This window comes from Dromiciops gliroides, chromosome 2, assembly GCF_019393635.1.
Source record: "Dromiciops gliroides isolate mDroGli1 chromosome 2, mDroGli1.pri, whole genome shotgun sequence".
Classification (NCBI taxonomy): domain Eukaryota; kingdom Metazoa; phylum Chordata; class Mammalia; order Microbiotheria; family Microbiotheriidae; genus Dromiciops; species Dromiciops gliroides.
The window spans coordinates 117,244,104-117,265,102 of NC_057862.1; the positions used below are offsets into that span (position 1 = coordinate 117,244,104).

Here is a 20,999-nt window from a genome sequence, read left to right on the forward strand (position 1 = left end):
CCTTAATGAGGTGTTAAATTCCCTTTATAAGGCTAGCTCTTTAAAAAGATCTGGGGGCAGTTAGGTGGTGAAGTGGATAAAGCACCAGCCCTGGATTCAGGAGTACCTGAGTTCAAATCCGGCCTAAGACGCTTAACATTTACTATCTGTGTGACCCTTAACCCCCCATTGTCCTCCAAAAAACAAAAAACAAGCAAACAAAAAAAAAATATCTGAAGTCAATTAGTCTTCCTTTCTCATGTCCCCAATTCCCTTGACCTTTAACAACAAACATATTGAGGATGACTGATCAGTGAACATTATATACACCTGAACTCCATCCTTGAGACAGATATAAGGAATAGAAATGCAAGTATAGAGAGATACAGAGAAGAGTGATGCTACACACAGAGACTCAGGTTACTTAGGCTGGAAGCCTGAAAACTTTCGAAGCCTTTATGAGGAATGATGCAACCCCAGAGATGGCATGGATAGAAGCAATGGTAGATTGATGAAGATTTATAGCAGCCAAGGAAGCAGCAATAGCATGTTAGTGGAGGGCTCATGGAGGAATTCCTGAACTAAGAGTAAGCTAGAGTCAAGTAGAAATGAAGGACAGAGTCATGGTGTGAAGAAGTAAATCCCTTCAAAGGTACTGGGAGCAATGTGGCTTCTAAGTCCCAAAGGAAGATGGTTTATCACTGGGGAGGGTGACTAGAATCTCTAGCAGAGCCAAAGGCTCCATTGCAAGGGGGAGTTTCACTGTAGGGTAGTGCTCTAAGTCTGAAGGCTTGCATAGGTCTCTATGGGAAGTATGCCTCACTAGAGGAGTGAGTTCCTTAACTTTCTAGTAAAACAAAATACTTTCACTTTTTTTCTATTTTGGGGAATGGGGGAGAGAAGGAGGGAGTACTTAACCTCAGAGTAATATGTAGGTACCTCAAGGAAGCATAAGCTTTCTGAAAGGGAAGGGATTTGTCTTGACTGTGTATTGCCTCAGTGTGTGTGGAGGTAGGGTGTCATAATGCAGGATCCCTATTCAATGATTTGCTAGCCCGATTGCTCATATAGAACTGGGGACTCTTTACCTATTCTGTAGATACCTAGACATGAGCCAAGTTCTGATATCCCCAGGGGAAACCTTGTGTGGGGACATCAGCCAAATAGAGAAATTTAGTAAGAAGCCCCTAAAGTAGACTCTGGCCTGGGTAAACATATAAAAGTGTATTGGGATGGACCAATGACATCATTAGCATAGAAATGAGGAAACTTCCTGTGCCGATGCAGGATATTGGCTTCTCTTCAACTTTTATTCTTAAAGAGTTGCCTAGAACTGAGAGGGTAAGTAACTTGCCCAAGGTCACATTGCCAGTATCTGTCATTGGCTAGACTTGAATCCAGGCTCTTCTTGGCTCTAACGACAGGTGTACTATGCCATGTTGCCTTATATATAACTTATAAAAACAGCTTTTAAATAGATCCCTAGCTTTAAACAGATCCAATCTTTTTGTGATTGGCCTGATCCCAAACCCTTACACATGTACAATAGTTAGGAGTTCACATTGGGCAATTCCCATTGCCTAATACCTCAAACAAATCTCTGGACTACATTCTTGGAAATCAGATGGGAATGAAGAACCTCAAAACTAGAGGGAGACTTTGAACAGAGGATGGTGGCTTGGCAGCATTCAATCTGGGGAAGGTTCCTAGATTTACACCACTCACCCTGGAGAACCAAGGTTCTACTCTACCCCATGAGGGGAATAGAGATAGGGAGGGTAAAGGTCATGGGGAATGTGCTTGGATCCCAGTGACCATCTAGCTAGACTGTGTGTAAATAACACTATTGTGTCAGAGATATACTGGAGCCAAGTGGATGATAATATCAGTAGTAGGGAATTTTAGGGAAGATAGAAGGGAGAACAGAAGGGAGGCAGCAGAAATCAAGGGGAGTAGAGTGATGGGGGAGAAAAAACATAGAGATGGGAAGAAAAAGTGAATTTCTTCATCATTTCTAATAGGACCTCCATTCCTACCTAAGGGATATATCCAGGATTGTCACATGTCAGTGAGCAGTGGCCTATACAGATGACATAATCAATTGGGCAACTCACATGTGGAATTCCAAGCTGCAATGTGTTCCTTTTGCTTACCCTATACTTATATTTTATGATAAATACTATTCTTAGTCTGAAGAATTTAAATAGATCTTGAACATTCAGTCTTTCCATTGGCCCAATGCCTGTTTTTTGCTTTTTTTTAATCTCCAAAATTTTTCTTCACATAGATCATTATTGGAAAAAATCCTACCTTCTTGTAGCCTTCCATCAGCAGCAGCTGCTCCCCCAGCAAAGATTGTCTTGACATAGATACCAATAGGGCCATAGATGCTGTCCTTTCCACCAACAATACTAAAACCCAACCCCTAAAGAAAGGAAAAGGAAGGTTTGTGTTTATAATTTGTGTTATGTCTGTAGAAACACATATTCTTAAAAGTTAGAAGTGTCTTTTGTGGTCATCCTGTGCAATATCACACCTGAATATGAATTCTCTCTACAAAACTCCAAGTCATCATCCATTTTTTGCCTGAATACTTCCAATGAAACCCACTATTTCCTAAGGCTGTCCTTTGAATTTTTTGGAAAACCCTAATTGTTAGGAAGTTTTTACATACTTGAAGCCTAACTTTATGTAAATTTCAACCATGGCTTCTCTGCTTTTCAACCATTTCTCTGTTTTGTTTTGTTTTGTTTTGTTTTGTTTTGTTTTGTTTTGCGGGGCAACGAGGGTTAAGTGACTTGCCCAGGGTCACACAGCTAGTAAGTGTCAAGTGTTGAGGCTGGATTTGAACTCAGGTCCTCCTGAATCCAGGGCCATTGCTTTATCCACTGTGCCACCTAGCTGCCCCCTTCAACTATGTCTCTGGGGCCAAGACGTCTATCACCTCTTGCCTCAAGCACTTGATGATGACCAGTATGTACCTGCTCACCCCAAACTAGCTGCTGTTTCTGTGTGTCTGTGTGTTAGCTTTGTACTTGTGCAGTCATCTGGATTAACAAAAGAAAATGAAACCCATTTCCTTATTTTAGAGGTGAGGAAACTGAAGATTAGGGAGGTTAATTTGTCCAGTCATCTTCTAAGTAAACATCAGGACTTGGATTTGCATGCTGGGATTTATATTCCAAAGCTAGTACTCTTTCGTTATACAGAATTCCCTTTCTGCAATTTGCATTTATTCATTAAAAAGTTTTCAATTATTTAATTTCTTTATGTATAGTCAGCTAGTCAATAAGCATTTGTCAAGCACTCACTATCTAGCAGGTACTGTGGTAAGTGCAGGGGAAACAAAGAAAAGTAAAAAAAAAACAGTCTATGCTCTCAGTATATAATATATATGTAGTATGTGCATATATACATATACATACATACATACATACATACATACATACATACATACATACATATATATAATATAGCCTAAGCAAAGTTATAAGCACCATCTTCTACCCAAAGTTGGGGGAAAGCGCATTCAGTCCTCAGGAAAGATGTTGGTTGGCTTTCAGATAGAAAAGATTTTGCTTTTGTTGCTGTTATTTTTTCTTTTCTTTTTCATTTATGGAATAAAACAAGCATTTTCATCAGTGTACAATAAAAAAGATGATCGCACATGAAACTGCAAATCTACTATGCACAACTAGTTATTCATTTCAAATATACTATAAAATTATAATGTCTATTTATTTTTTTTTTCTTCCCTCTTCCCCTGCCCTAGAGACAGCTACCATTAGACACAAATAGGTGTGTGGATATATTTACATATCATACATATATGTAAAATTGTTCTAAACATGCTTCTATTTATCAGTTCTTTCTCTGGATACAGATAGAAGTTTTTCTTCATATGTCCTTTATAGTCAATTTGAGTATTTGTAATAGTCAAAATAACTTATTTGCTGAAAGTCATTCTTAGAACAATATTGCTCAACAAACAAAAAAAAAAACAAAAAAACCTTAATATTACTATTATATATACAATGGTCTCTTGGTTCTTTCTGCTCATTTTGCTCTTCATTATTTCATACAATCCTTTCTGTGTCTTTTTTTAAATCAATCTGCCCATTATTTCTTTTTTTTTTTTTTTTGCGGGGCAATGGAGGTTAAGTGACTTGCCCAGGGTCACACAGCTAGTGTCAAGTGTCCGAAGCCAGATTTGAACTCAGGTACTCCTGAATCCAGGGTCGGTGCTTTATCCACTGTGCTATCTATCTGCCCCCCCCATTATTTCTTATAGCAGTATTCTAGCACAATCATATACCACAATTTATTCAACCATTCCCCAATTGATGGGCCTCCCTGAAATTTCCAGTTCTTTGCCATGACAAAGAAAGCTACTATAAACATTTTGGAATATATAGGTTCTTTTCCCCTTATTATTTTTGGAAATAGACCAAGTAGTGGTAGCTGTTCTTATTTTTAAGATGTGACCAGGGGCAGCTAGGTGGCACAGTAAATAGCGCACCGGCCATGGAGTCAGGAGGACCTGAGTTCAAATCCGGAATCAGACACTTAACACTTACTAGCTGTGTGACACTGGGCAAGTCACTTAACCCCAATTGCCTCACATATACACACAGCATAAAAACACAGCCCTTTCTGAAACCATAAGGGGAAGCATGACTATAAAGTCATTATTATAATGACCAATTTATTGGACAAATTTCTTTTCTTTTTCTTTTCTTTTTTTTTTTTCAGAGCAATGGGGGTTAAGTGACTTGCCCAGGGTCACACAGCTAGTGTCAAGTGTCTGAGGTCGGCTTTGAACTCAGGTCCTTCTGAATCTAGGGCCAGTGCTTTATCCACTGTGCCATCTAGACACCCCGCTATTGGATGATTTTAAGTGAGATATTACCTCTTGAACAAGATACACACACATTTAAATTACAGTGATGTACTTTCTCATGGAGGTCATGTGACGAGAGAAAGTAGTAGGGGAGTAGATGTCATGAGAACTGGATTCTAATCTTTGTTCTGGCCCCTGCAGACTGTATGAGTTCAGACAATTCACCTTACTTCTCTGGACATTAGTGCCCTCAGTTGTAAAAATAAATTCAATTCAAGAAGCATTTATTAAGCACTTATTATGTGCCAGGTACTGTGAAAAGTGCTGGGGATACAAAAAGGCAAAAGGCAGTTCTTGCCCTCCAGGAGCTTACAATCTAAGGAGGAAGACAACCTGCAAACAAGTATATACCAAGCAAGCTATGTACAGGATAAATAGGAAAGTAATTAACAGAGGGAAGACATGAAATTAAGAGAGATTAGGGAGGGTGGGAGAAAGATTGACAAAGTGATGCTTATGATTTCATGACTATATAAAATATTCCAATGCCTTTATTTGCCCCCTGTGACATTAGACAAGTGAAAAACTTCTACTTCCTTAGGTTTTTTTTTTTAATTTTTGTTTTTGTTTTGCAATCTGAGGTTGGAATTTGTCTTACTGACACAGTAGTAACCTTTATATAATTTTTCCTTTCCCAATACGCTTTCATGTTCTTTTTTTAATCCTTGTCTTTTGCAGCAAAGTTCCTCAAAACATGCTTTCTATGAGAGTCAGAATAATGTATTTTAACACACACACACACACACACATACACACATAAACTTAGGGCTTTTATTTTGTTTGTTTTTTTGGTGAGGCAATTGGGGTTAAGTGACTTGCCCAGGGTCACCCAGCTAGTAAGTGTCAAGTGTCTAAGGCCAGATTTGAACTCAGGTCCTCCCGAATCCAGGGCAGATGCTTCATTTATTGCACCACCTAGCTGCCCCTAACTTAGGGCTTTTAAACAAAGATTTTAAATATCATTATTGCATACACACAAATTGTTGTTGTTTTTCCTTCATTCTCAAAGAGAACTGTGACATTGGTAGGTGATATCATGACTTGCAGGGAATTGGATTTAAGTGAGGAAGGGCTGTGCACTCACCAACTTCTCTCTTTCCTCCAGTGCCATCCAGGCCAGTGGCAAGACATGTATCCGTATGACAGGAGATGACCCCAAATGTTTGAGGCAATTGGGGTTAAGTGACGTTCCCAGGGTCAAAAAGCTAGTGTCTGAGATGAGATTTGAACTTAGGTCCTCCTGACTCCAGGGCCAGTGCTCTATCCACCATATCACCTAGCCACACTAATTCACAATGAGTCACAGCAAGCCACACATGCACAAGTTTGCATGTGCTCACTCACACTACCTCACATTAATTCACTCACTATCCTTCAAGCTCTTCATAAACTGGCTTTTAGCTTTGTCAGTCACTTACACATTGTGTAAGTATGAATGAACTGATTAGATCACTTCCTGAAATGAGGTTTTAAGAAGGGAATGGGAAGAGATTTCAAGGAGCAATGTAAACCAGGTAACAAGCATTTATTAAGTGCCTATCATGTACTAAGCACTGTGCTAGGTACTGAATACAAAAAGGCAAAAAATGAAGAGGTCATTTCTCTCAAGGAATTTACCTTCTGTGGAGAGACAGCACGTACATATAAGTATATGTAGTATAAATATAAATAAACACAAAGTAGTTTCAGGAGGGAGGACCCTAGCACTTGGGAAGATTGGGATTTGATAAGGCAGAGGTGAGGAGAGGGTGCATTGCAGACATGGTGGACAGCCACGGCAAAGGTATTGATGAAAATAGGAGACAATGGCTATATATCAGGAACACAGAGAAAGACAACTTAACTGCCTCCAAGAAGGGCAGGAAGGGGGATGGATTATATAATGAGGCTAGACAATAGTAGAGAAGGACTTTAAAAGCTAAAAAGAAGAATTTCTATTTTATCCTAAAGGTAATGGGGAACTGTTAGAAAGTTTATTTAGTAGAAAAATAACATGGCCATACCTGGACTTGAGGAAAATCACTTTGACAGATGTGTGTGGGATAGATGGAAGAGAGGGGAGATTAGAGGCAGGGAGATTGTTTCAAGGACTATCACAGTAGTCCAGGCAAGAGATGATGAGGATCTGAATTAAGGTATTGGCTGTGTGAGGAATTAGGAGAGATAAAAGAAATGTTTTAGAGGTAGAACCAGAAAGGTTTGGCAACTGATTGGCTTCATGGGCTAAGGGAGAGTGAAAGTTGAGGTTCTATAGACTAACTCTGAAGTTTCCCCACTGTGCTCAGTTGTATGACTTCCTCCAGCTCCATTTAGCAATAAATGAGTAGCAATGGAGGCAGTAAATTATGAGCAATCCAGGGCCAGGAATGCATGGAGAAAGGACAAGGGAGCAAGGGATTTGGGAGTAGAGGGTGGTGTGAAATTGAACCATGTATCTGATGAATGGAAAAGGGTCACCATTAAAGAACTGAAGGGGGAAATTATGCAGAAAGATCACGACCTGGTGGACCAAAAAACAAAACCAGCAAAAAAAACCCCACAAATGTTTTCTTCTTCATAATTTTGCTTAGGACTAAGCCTAAGAAACCAGTGTACAGAAGCACTGATGTGAATTCATCAATGTCCCATTACCAATCCCTGTTTACAGTCTACCCAAGTCACCCAAGGTTTTTGCCTTAGGAGAAAAATGAAGAAACATAGAATTTTGGAACTAGAAGAGACTTTGGAGCTCATCTAACTCATATAATTCTTTTTTCCCCTCTCCTATGAGCAAATGACCATTTCTTACCTTGGCCTGGCCCTTCATCAGCACAATGTTAGAGATGACAGAAGCCTGCAAGCTAGCTGGCGGCTGAGTGAGCTGGGCTGTGCTAAGTGACCGAGAAGGTCTTGAAATGGCCTGCAAATAAAAATGAAAGGGTAAATAAAAGGCAGGAATTCATCAACTCAAGTGAACAAAGAGTAGAACCAGTTTAAATTAGTGAAAGACTTGAGTTATAAGTGGTGGTGATCTCACTTTATAGTACATACAAGACTATACCATACTTCAAAAAATTGAAGCTCTTGATTAAAACAAGGCTTTAATATAGCACCAGAGGATCATATAGTATACCTTGGGCTCTGATAAGTGAGTTTTTCCCTTATCTTGCCCAGAACCAAACCTATTTATTTCCAAAGCAAGTCACCTGCACTTTACCCATTATCATCCCCTTCTAACTTGAATTTTGGATTCTGATCCTGGGACCCATGCTTTGATAGGTAAAAACTTTTGCCTTGTCTTGCCTAGTACTATGTCACCACATCATTTCCCAGCCCTTTTCAAATTATGATTCTGTACAAATTCCCTATTTCCCTCCACCAGCTTTTGGGATTTTGTTCCACCATTAGAATATAAGCTTCTTGGGGCAGCTAGGTGGCACAGTGGATAAAGCATGGGCCTTGGAGTCAGTAGGACCCGAGTTCAAATCCAGCTGCAGACACTTGACATTTACTAGCTGTATGACCCTGGGCAAGTCACTTAACACTCATTGCCCTGCAAAAATAAATAAATAAATAAATAAATAAAAGCTCCTTGAGGGCAGGAACTATCTTGCTTTCTTGTATTTATTTCCCCATAAAGTAATATAGTTCCTGGCATATAGTAAGTACTTAATAAATGTTTTAGCATTCATTCATCTTGAGCTTTAAGGGCCCCCAAATGCCATCCAGTACAATCTCATCATTTAGGATTAGTCTGTCTCTGTGTGTGGAGGTATGTAGATGCATGTATGTACATATATACACTTATATTTATATATATATATGTATGTGCATATATACACACATGTACATTCATGGGAATATATAGATATAGATTTGTTTGTTTATAGAAATATAGATACAGACTGTCCCAGAGGTTTTAGGTTGCAGATATATAAACATACAGATATATGTAAATAATAAATCCTTTCCAGTTTGGTAGTATTCAGATATTGGCTTTTTATTTCCTATGTACTCAATCCCCAACCTCCCTCTCCCTTGCACAAGATCTGATATGAAACAAGCGTTTCATAAATGTATATTGATTATTGATGAGACTGTTTATCTGATTCCTGAAGACTAACCTAGCTACATTTATAGTCTCAACACCAGAAAGTTGGCCTGGACCAAGTCCAATCTTTACCCTGATTCCCAGCTCTCCATAACTTAGCTCCAATGTTTCCAGCCTTATCTCACATAATTCTTCATGTGCTCTGTATTCTAGTCAGACTAAACACAAAATGCCCTGTTAAATAATGACCTTTCCAATCTGCATGCCTTTGCTCCCTGTATTCTGTACCATTAATGTTCTTCCTTGCCCAATTTCCATGTATTGATTACTTTTCTGCCTTAAACACTCAACTGGGCTGCCATCTTTCTCATGAAGACTTCTCAGATTCACTTCTCTAACCCTGTAATGTACATGTGGAAGTGACCTTTTTTGCCTCAACCATTAGACTGTAAACTCCGCTAGAAGAACATTTGAGTTTTATCTACTTTAGTATTCTCAAGTATGGTGTCTTACATATAGTAAACATGTTAAAAATGATTCCTGAATTGAGTAAATATTTGAAATATGATTTCTATGCAATTGGTGCCCTGAAATTTTTACAGGCTACTCTTTGCCATAGACCATATTCCATTATTGGGGAATGAAATTCCTAAAATAAGTCTCTCTCTATTATATATAAGAAATCTTGAAAGCAAAGCTATAAAGCAATTTACTTATCATACCATTACACATATAAGTTCTATTTTTATTTCCACATGGCTGACTTGATTTTTTTAAACTTTTATTGTTGTGTTGTTTTTGTTTTTATTTTTGTTTTTTGTGAGGCAATTGGGGTTAAGTGACTTGCCTAGGGTCACACAGCTAGTAATTGTTAAGTTTCTGAGGCCAGATTTGAACTTAGGTCCTCCTGAATCCAGGGCCAGTGCTCTATCCACGGTGACACCTGGCTGCCCCTGTTTTTTTTCTTTTTAATATTACAAATATTTACAGTTTACTCCCACTTAGAGTGTAATGGAGAAAAACAGTTAAGGAAAACTAATAATACCATAAATCCATCTGGTTCTCTTTTTTAAAATTTTAACATAAATCCATAGGAAAAAAAGAAAAACAAAATTGATCTAATAAATATGCATACTCAAGCAAAATATTCCCTCAATGGCAGTATCAAATATCTATCTATCATCTATCTATCTACCTGTCTATCTATCTATCTGTCTGTCTGTCTATGTCTTTCATATATCTTCTTCTCTCTTTTTTTTCAGAGCAATGAGGGTTAAGTGACTTGCCCAGGGTCACACAGCTGGTAAGTGTCAAGTGTCTGAGGCCGGATTTGAACTCAGGTCCTCCTGAATCCAGGGCTGGTGCTTTATCCACTGTGCCACCTAGCTGCCCCCTTCTTCTGCACTCTAATTCCATCACCTCTCTGTAATGGATAACATGTTTCATTATCAGTTCTCTGGAATCATGAATGTCTAATATATCAATCATAGTTCTTATATCTTTCAAAGTTGTTTTATTTTTCCAGGGTTGTTGTTATTGTATAAATTGTTCTGCTTCTGGTCATTGCAGTCTTCATCAGTTTATAAAATTATTCATTTTTATGATATTGATGTTATTGTAGAAAGTGTAGTTCAGTTCTACTTACTTTACCCTGCATTAGTTCATATAAATTTTCCCATATCTTTTTTTTTTTTTTTTGGTGAGGCAATTGGGGTTAAGTGACTTGCCCAGGGTTACACAGCTAGTAAGTGTCAAGTGTCTGAGGCTATATTTGAACTCAGGTCCTCCTGAATCCAGGACAGGTGCTCTATCCACTGCGCCACATAGCTGCCCTTCCCATATCTTTTAAATTTTATTTGAAATAACTGATTTCCTCATTTTGTATAGCATAATAGGATCTCATCACATTCATATATCACAACTTATTCATCCAGTTCTCACCTAATAGGCATCCCCTTAGTTTCCAGTTTTTTGCTACCATGGAAAGAGCAGTTGTAAATATTTTTTATACATAACAGATTTTCTCCTCTCCCTTGCATCTATTTTGGATACAGACTTAGCAGTGCTAAGGGTCAAAAGTCACACACTATTTAGTAACTGTGTATAATTTCAAATTGCCTTTCAGATTGATTGTACCAATTTACAGGTCCACCAACAGTGCATCGATGTACCTGTTTTCCCACAGTCCTTTCACCATTTGTCTTTTCCTTTTTTTGTCATCTTTGCCACTCTGATGACTATGAAGTAAAAATTTCAGAATTACTTTAATTTGCATTTCTCTAGTAGCATTTTAAAGCATTTTCATATGGCCATATATGGTCTGAGTTTCTTTCCTTGTAAACTATCTGTTCATATCCTTAGACCATTTATTGTGAGACTATCTCTTTTCTTATAAATTTGAACCCATTTCATATATAATAGTCACACATATGTATGTCTTGTAAATGAGACCTTTCCCAAGGAAACTTGCTGCAAAGGTTCGTGTTTTTTCTTGTTTTTGTTTTCCTTTTAATCTTAAATTTATTGAATTTGTGCACAAATTTCTAATTTTATGCAATCAAAATTATCCATTTTATCTTCTGTGATCTTCTCTATCCATTATTTGGTCATGAAATTTTCTCTTATCAATAGCTCTGATAGGTAATTTTTACCATGTTTTTCTTTTTTTTCTTTTCTTTTTGTTTGCAGGGAAATAAGAGTTAAGTGACTTGACCAGGGTCACACAGCTAGTAAGTATCTGAGGCTGTATTTGAACTCAGGTCCTCCTGAATCTAGGGTCATTGCTTTATCCACTGTGCCACCCAGCTGCCCCTTTACCATGTTTTTCTAATGTATTTATGATGTGACTTTTAATTTCTAGTTGATGTACACATTTGTAACTTATCTTTGTTTAAAGTATCAGGTATTGCTCTAAATTTAATTTCTTCCATATGGTTGTCCAAAAGTGTCCTAAAAGTTTTTTGTCAATTTATACTAACTTGTACTACTAAAACAAAGAGTACATGTTTCATTTCAAGCAGAAAGAGTGGAGAGAGAATAAGAAGAGGTATCAAGAAACTTGGCTCTGCTAGCTATGTAACTTTGGACAAGTCATTTATCCTCATTGAATCTCAATTGTTTCACCTATGAAGTGGGGCTAATAAGACCTGCTTTGCCTTCATCATAAGGTTATTGTGATTATTAAATGAGAATATGTAAGTAAAAACACGTTGAAAGCTGCAAAGCTTAAGCAATAATGATTATTAATGCCCCAAGCTGAGAAGTCATGAAATGTCTATAAAGCTTTTATGCAACCTAGCAGAACTGATACATAAAACAAGGTGATGTGGGGCCCATACAGGGGTTCAGCTTCTGCATTTCCTGGGTGAGTGGGCAATGAGGTGAATAGGCAGGATGTAGCAAGATCATGACAAGAGTTGACTGTTGCTTTGATTGGCAGCAGACAACCAAGTTGTGCTGTCCCTATGATTCCAATCCCATTACCAAGGGATGGATGCCATTCTTAGCCAGCCAGAAGCCAAAAGCAGCTAATCTGAACGTTTGGTTTTTCAAGGAATCTTAAACTTTTGATAGTCAGTGTGTGGTTTGAATTTTGCTCACTATATTTTAAATGATTTAACTTTTAGTTTCACAAACACGTTCTAAAAATTCTTTTGTCATTCAAAGAATCAAAGAATATCAGGGCAAATGTGAGTTCCCACAAAACAACAAAATAAAACTTTATTAAGCACCTACTAAGTGAAAAGTATGGTGATGGGATGGGGGTGTCAATATTTATATAATGTAGTTCTGTAGGAGGACATGACCTCAGCACACCATTTTAGGGAGGAAAAAATAAGTACAATATATAGCATTATATGAGAAGTAAATTTATTGTTATTGAGCCAATTTTCAGTCATGTCTGACTTCATTACCCCATTTAGGGTTTTCTTGGCAAAGATGTAGGGTTGGTTTGCCCCAATAAGTACATTGTAGGATTAAAAAAGCAAAAATGCAACATGATACCTGCTGGGAAAGATGGGGTGTTTTGTTCATTTGTTTGTTTTGCTGGGGAATTATCAAAGAAGACTTCCTAGAGGCACCAGTCTATCAACAAGTATTAAGTACTTACTATGTGCTAAGCACTGTGCTTATACACTGGTGCTTCAAGTACAAAGAATTCCAATGGCTTCTGTTGTTTCTATAATCAACTCTAAACTCCTCTATATGGCATTCACAAATAGGCTCCATCCTACCTTTGGTGTCTTTTGATTCCCTTCTAAACACTCTACAAACTGGCCTTTTCTCTGTTCTTCACACATGGCATTCCATCCCTCATATCTATGCTTTTTCTTTGACTGTTCTTCATTCCTCCCTCATCAGCAACATCTCTAAGAATCCCGATTCCAAGACTCAGTTCAAGTGCCATTTTCTACAGGAGGACTTTCCCAGTCCCTTGAGCTGCTGGTTCCTTCTCCCACCAGTTGGCCATTTCTCTGTCTTGTACACACTTCTATGTGCAGGTTTTGCTTCTCTTTTCAAATACAAACTTGTGAAACTTACTGTAGTTTTTCCTGCTGAGCAGTCCAGTTGCTGAGAGAGTGATTTTCTGTTGCTATAAAGAGAATAAGGTTGTCTGTCTCTACAAGCAGCAGATTTTTTGGTCATTGGGAAGTCAATTTCGCCAATCCAGTATGGATTCACACCTAAACCAGGAGAGGGAAGAGGGGAAGAAAAAAATGTCAATGAAAGGGTTCTCTTGATTGTAAAGTTGGGTCAAAAACACATTCCATCTCAATTTACCTCTTGTTTCCCTCTTTTTTGTTATGTTTCTTGAGGCAATCTGTTCCTTCTGCATAAAATTGAATCTCTTACCTCTCTGTATCTTAGTAAAGGTTTTTCCCCCACCCCTCTTTAAAACTAAGCTTAAATAACACTTCCCAGAGAAGCCCTTTCCTAAGCACCTGGTTATAAATGCGCCTTACCTCTTGATGTTACTTTATTTTACTCTATATAGTTGTTGTCCTAGGTGACACAGTGGATAGAGTGCCAGACCTGGAGTCAGCAAGACCTGAGTTCAGATACAATCTCAGACACTTACCCTGAGCAGGTCACTTACCCTGTTTGCCTCAGTTTCCTCATCTGTAAAATGAGCCAGAGGAGGAAATGACAAACAACTCCAGTGTCTTTAATAAGAAAATCCTAAATGGGGTCACCAAGAGTAGGACATGATTGAAAAATTACTGAACAACAACAAAGTATCTGTTGTACTATTCCTCGTAGAATATAAGATTCATGAGGGCAGCAAGTATTTCAGGATTTTTCAGGGGAGGTGGAGGAAGGGAGGGTGTTCTATTTATATATCTCCCCATCACCTATCACAATGTCTTGAACATGTGTTTAATAAATGTTAAGTTGTATTGGTTAAATTTTCCTTCTTTTCAAGGGCAGGAGTACATAGAGGGGACAGGGGAAGGAGGGGTTGGAATAAAAATAGCTGGAATAACTAGTGAACCCCATTAGTTATAGGCAAATAAGCATATCCACAACCCCCCAAATGACACCAATCTGTTTATTCTTACCTGGCTGACTTCTGATTGATGCACTCAAAGGTGGCAGGGAATAGAGAGACACTCATGATTAGTCAATGAAGCCAGAGACTTCACTTGTGACTTATTATGTCTCGGTGTCAAGGAGACCCAGAGGGGCTCTCTCTTAAGAGGGTATATAACTTTTCTGTATTGTTTGTTCTGATGTCAATAAATTATAAAACACTTTCAACACCCTTTTCTGAATCCTCCAGTTGTTAGTACCCCATGCCTACCACTGAAAACATTTTACGTTTATTTGGTATATTTCCTTTATCAGTTGATTAAGCTCTGAGCATGGAGTCAGCAAGACCAGTGTTCAAATGTGACCCCAAGACCCTTATCAGCTGTGTGATCCTGAGCAAGTCACTTAACTGCTATTTGCCTCAGTTTCCTTAACTGTAAAATGGAGAAATAACATCACTTTCCTCTCAGGGTTGATGTGAGGATCAAATAAGATAATATTTGCAAAAGTGCTTATCACTGTAATTGGCATGGAGTAGGCATTTAATAAATGCTTCTTTTTAAAAACCATAAAACAGAGATAATAACACCTATTTTACAGGGTTGTTGTAAGGAAATAATATTTGTAAAAGTGTTTAGCACAGTGACTGGCACATATTGCTTATTGATTAATGCTTATTGATAAATGTTTATTGATTAATGGAAATAGATAAACTGCTGCTTTATATCTCCTAGCACAATGCCTTAAACATATGCTTAATAAATGTCTGTTGGATTGAATTAATCAAATTTTCCCTCTCTCAGGACCACTTCCTATCTTTCTAGGTTTCTTGTATTTTACGCTCCTTCATATATTCCACTTTATGCAGCTATATTGATCTACTTGCAATCCCCCAAACATGCCCCTCCAATTCCAGCCTCTGTGCCTTGGTATTAGCTTTTCCCAGGGCCTCAAATGCTCTGGTCCCTCACCTGCATCTCTTGGTTTCCCTAGATTTCTTTAAGACTCAGCTCAAGTTGAACCTTCTTCAAGTGGCCTGTCCCTGTCCACCCCTCACCCAACTACTTACTAGTGCCTTCCACTTTCAGATTACCTTCTGTCTACTGCATCTATATCTTATATGTTCCTCCTTATTTACATGTCTCTTTCATTGGAATGTATCCTCTTTGGGAGCAAGTACTGTTTGAGTCTTTCTTTTTACCCATCACACTTAGTTCATTGCCTAGCACAGACCAAGGATTTAATAAATGTTTGGCCACTGACTGACTTGAATCCTAAGTGGACTGGCCTAGTACAGGCTGATAAACAGTGAGGAATAGTATTCCCTACACCCTCATAAGTTTTCAAAGGGCTTCCTAAGAGATAACCTTAGGTCTAGAATATTCTTTCTGGATCCTTGACTTCAGCCCTTCCAAGAGAAGGGAAGGAAACACACATTTATATAGTGCCTACTGTGTGCTAGACTGTATGCTGAGTACTTTACAAATATCCATTTAATCTTCACCACAACTCTTTGAAATAGGCGCTATTATTATCCCCATTTTATTCTTGAGGTAACTGAAGCAAACAGAGGTTAAGTGACTTGACCAAAGTCACACAGCTAATAAGTGCCTGAAGTTGATTTTTAATTCAAGTCATCCTGATGCCAGGCCTAATATTCTATCTACTGCAAACCTGGGTCTCTCTTTTTTGCTGGCCAAAAATTCCTCCACTCAATTGTCAAAGTGATCTTCCTGTAGTACAGTTCTGACCATGTCATTCACCTACTCCATAATTTCTGTGTTCAGTTTTTTCAATTATATCTGACTCTCCTTGTCCCTATTTGGGCTTTTTCTTGGCAAAGAGACAGGAGTGGTTTACCATTTCCCTCTTCAGCTCATTTTACTGATGAGAAAACTGAGGCAAACAGGGTTAAGTGACTCGCCCAGGGTCACACATTACTAAATGTCTGAGTTCACATTTGAACTCAGGAAGATGAGTATTCCTGACTCCAGACCCAGTACTCTATCCACTGGGCCACCTACCTGCCCGATATATTCTAGTGGCTCCTTGTTATCTCCAGGATAAAATATCCTCTGGCTTTTAAAGCCTTTCAAACATGACCTCTTTCCTACCTTTCCAGTCTTACAATTTACTCCCTTCCATCTTCTCTTTAATCCAGTGACACTGGCCTTGTTGTCCTCCCTTTCAGAATTTCATCTGCAGACTCTCCCTGCCCCTTCCACCCCCCAACACACCTACACCCCCCAACCCCCAGCCCCAAGCCTGGAATGTTGTCTCTTTACCTCGACCTCCTTGATTCCATAGCTTTCTTCAAAACTAGGTTCAAATCCCACTTTCTATAAGAGGCCTTTCCTTTCACTTTCCCCTCCCCCACTAGTGCCTTCTCTCTAAAATTACTTCCTGTTTACACTGCATGTGTCTTATATATACATAGTCCTTTGTATATTGTCTCCATTAAATTGTGAGCTTCAGAGCAGAAGGTTTGTCAGCCCAGAGCTTAGCACAGGACCTAGTATACAGTAAGTGCTTAATAATGTGTGTTGATGAACTTTTATTACCATACATGTCCTACTATACTCACCTGCCTCTCAGAATATTACTTGTCTTTCTGTTTCTGGGTTTCCCTCCCCCCCCCCCACCATAATCTATTTCAAATCATATTTCACTGTTTGTTAACACTCTTGCCCAACAGTCTCCCAGCATCTGGTCGAGTCTCCCCAGGTATATACACATTGACAAATATAATGAGGCTAAATGTAAACCCCAGGAGCTACAGGGCTCTGGACCAATTCCAATGGACTAGGTGTTTTGGGATTACAAAAGAGTGCCTTTGGGGCAGCTAGATGGCGCAGTGGATAGAGCACTGGCCTTGGAGTCAGGAGTACCTGAGTTCAAATCCGGCCTCAGACACTTAACACTTACTAGCTGTGTGACCCTGGGCAAGTCACTTAACCCCAATTGCCTCACTAAAAAAAAAAAAAAAAAAAAGAGTGCCTTTATTCGGCACTTCATCCACTGGTGTGCTAGTAAGTGTTTAACAATCAACTATCTACCAAAACACATACATACATAACACAATTTTAAGTTTAATCTACCTTATTAATATTTTCTCTATCAGTTTAGATAATCCACAAAACAATAAATCAAGCCCCAATTTGTGACCTTTGCTGATTTCCAAGGTATAAATGCTCACATTGAAAAGTTGACATTCTACTCTCTTGAGCAGATTTGAGCTGGCTCCAGCACACTCCTCCTGCCTTAGTCTCATGAAAGCTACACAGAATACACATGTCTAGGAGGACTGGCCCCTGAGCCTGGAAGAACCCCTTATTGAGCTTGCTTTAGGGGCAAAACCAAATCACTCTCACCCTTTTTCTTCACCTTTCCAGAACAGATGGTGCAGACTCCCTCTGTGACTACCAATAAAAAGACCAGTGAGCACACATATTGATTATGTGAGCCCAAGTCTGGGCCTCAGGCTCCTGACTGCCTCTTTTCCTTGCATTTCTCTCTCTGATCATAGGTGACCAAACGGTGATACTGAAAAGGGCTATTTCCAGCTCTAGAGATATTCAAGAGATTGTAGTAACTGGATCCCTTAGAAGGAGCTGACGAGCAGGAGTAATTTCCTGCAACTACATCCTTCTTTTTTTTTTTTTTTTTTGCAGGGCACTGGGGGTTTAGTGACTTGCCCAGGGTCACACAGCTAGTAAGTGTCAAGTGTCTGAGGCCGGATTTGAACTCAGGTACTCCTGAATCCAGGGCCGGTGCTTTACCAACTGCACCACCTAGCTGCCCCTACATCCTTCTTGGAGAAAATGACCCCAAAGAGAGGATGAGTTCAAGTGTATGTTTGGTTGGATTGAAGACATGAATCTGAAGAAGTCCTTAAGGGACTTGTGAAAACAGGGCAAACCTGAGGTGGTGAAATGTCATTTTAACAGTCCCACTAAGTGTTCTGAGTTTTACTATTTAAGTATCAACTTCCAAGGAGAATACAATAGAAGTCACAGGGTTACTACTTCATGTTTAAATCTGTCATGGTGAACTTAGGAGCTTTTCACGTTTTAAGCGTATCTTTTCTGTAGAGGAAATAAATAGCTGTCCTCAGTGGATAGAGCACTGAGCCTGAAATTGGGAAGATCTGAGTTCAAATCCAGACTCAGACATGAATTGTGTGAACCTGAGCAAGTCACTTAATCTCTATTTGCCTCAGTTACTCATGTATAAAATGGGGACAGACAGGAGGGGGGAAATGGCAAACCACTCCAGTAATTTTGCCAAGAAAACCCCATGGACAAAGTTCATGGGGTCACAAAGAGTCAGACACAACTGAATGACTTAACAAAAAATAGCAAAGCTTTACAGTGCATTAGTTACCTTTCTATTTCCTTTTTGGGGAGACCCTTAGCATGAGCCAAACCTAATCTTTAAGTCATTTTTTCCATAGCTCTAGGGTGGGAACACAGAGAGCCATAGCATATGAGAAAAGAACTTGGCCTTTCTCTTTAGAAGTTGGGTTCTCCTGTGCCCCCATCACGAGCCAAGTCTGCATGAACCCAGAACTAGCACCCCACTAGTAGGAGAGAACAAGTACCACCACTCCCTTCCTGCCTTGGCCCAGTCTAAACCATTGTAGCACAAACACCCATATTTATAACAAACATAATATGGCTCCTGTCTAGAAGTCTATAGTGCTTGGTTGTTCTGCTTGACTAAAGAAAATAATAGGCTTTGCAGGGAGTTGGCTTTCACTTTTAAAGCCTTCATGGCAGTGAGGAACTGCCTTACTGGAGATGCAGTCAGTTGAATGTGTATGAAGGGGGAAGAAATGAGGGTGGGGGAAGGAATTGCTATTGGACTGGATTGACCTCAAAGGCCCATTCCAGTTTTAGCATTCTATATTTATTAGAGAAATAGGCAATGATGTCTGCATACAAAAAGTGAGTCTGAACAAATATAGTACTAGGTATGAACAATTTCCATTAAAAATATTTTCCATGGCTAGAGCATAACTTCTTTTGGGATAAATACATATTTGCGAGGCTGAAATATAACCCTGTCTTTAACAAAAAGATTTATGCTCAGAGGTCAGTGAGTACAAATATCCATGGCCTGGCTATTTTTTTTAAAAAAGGATAGAGTATACTAGGCATAGAAAAGAGACCAGAACTCCATTGTCAACCTTACTGGGGACCAAGGTGATATAAGGCATCAGTTTCATAACTTAACCAAATTTGACATTGGCATTCAATGGCCCTCACCAATAAGGTCAGCATCATGTTGCCTTTTTACTATCCCATCTATTGCCTAAGCAACAGAGAAAAGGAATTTAAGACAACCTCCTTCTTTTAGCTAGAAGGACTGAGGAGAAGGGGTAACTCTTAAGATGTGTGGGTGTCATAAATACTGAAGCCAGAAAGGGAGCAGTCTGGCCTAATCTGAGGAGGCCACCATTATAGCTATGATAGAGTCTAGGTACATTTAGCAAAGCTAGCAAGCTGTTGACAGAGGTCAGCTTATTCCAGGTGTGTGGTCGTCTCCAGCTTCCTTTCAATGTTTGATCTGTGTCTTAGCCAGATCCCTGCACCAAGTTGTGGATGGCCAAAGGACGAAGCCAGAAAAGTCAGAGAACTAGCAAATGCTGCTTCTGGATGTCGCCCTCCACCCAAGCTACACAATCCCCCCAGTCATGAGGGAGTCATGACATTGGCCTAACTTCAGGAGAAACAGACCAGCTCTGAGCAAATATGCTACTTACGAAACTCCCTCTCAGAGTCCCTAAGTTTCTTTCAAGACTCAGATCAGACATTGGCTTCTAGAGGAGCCATCTTCTCATCCTCTCCCCAATTTCCAGCACTCTTGTTGTTCAGTCATGTCTGACTCTTCATGACCCCATTTGGGGTTTTCTTGCCAGAGACTGGAGTGGTTTGCCATTTCCTTCTCTGGCTTATTTTACAGATGAAGAAAATGAGGCAAACAGGGTTAAGTGACTTTCCCAGGGTCACACAGCTAGTGTCTGAGGCCATATATGAACTCAGGCCCAGCACCCTGTCTACTGTGCCACCTATCTTCCTTCTAGTAATCTCCTTCCTCAAAAAAAAAAAAATCTTACATCTATTTTGTACATACCTGTGGATGGTTCTTTCTTCCCAATTGAATGTAAGCTCCTTGAGGGTAGGGACTCTTATTTTTATCTTAGTATCCCCAGTGCACAGAACATAGAAGGTACTTAATAAGTGTATATTGATTGTACTCATGAGAGGTCTTTGTAGATGCACAGTCTCTATTTGGAGACTAACCACTGCATAATGCAAAAAACATGGGCCAGAAGAGCTAGCTGAGTCTTCATTCCAGCTCCATCACTTACTAGTCATCTCACCTGGGGCAAATCACATCTCCCAACTTCCCTTTCCTCCAGTGTAAAACAGAGATAACAGCACCTTCCCTGCTTACCCGCAGAGTTATCTGGAGGACTAAATGAGATAACATATATGAAAACCCCTTTGTAAACTGTGAAAAGGCTTATACAAATGTCAGGTGTTATACCATCTG

The 20,999-nt window shown here is 39.2% G+C and overlaps 1 protein-coding gene across 4 annotated transcripts in view; it reads right to left on the minus strand.

The window, feature by feature from the left end:
* IL16 (interleukin 16) overlaps positions 1-20,999 on the minus strand; it is a 170,426-nt gene that overhangs the window by 45,756 nt on the left and 103,671 nt on the right. For all 4 annotated transcript variants that reach the window (XM_043987106.1, XM_043987107.1, XM_043987108.1 and 1 more), the window contains 3 exons: positions 13,452-13,594; positions 7,668-7,778; positions 2,290-2,404 (listed from right to left, as the gene is read on the minus strand). In XM_043987106.1, the coding sequence (XP_043843041.1) occupies positions 2,290-2,404; positions 7,668-7,778; positions 13,452-13,594 (369 nt within the window). The remainder of the gene's footprint in view (positions 1-2,289; positions 2,405-7,667; positions 7,779-13,451; positions 13,595-20,999) is intronic.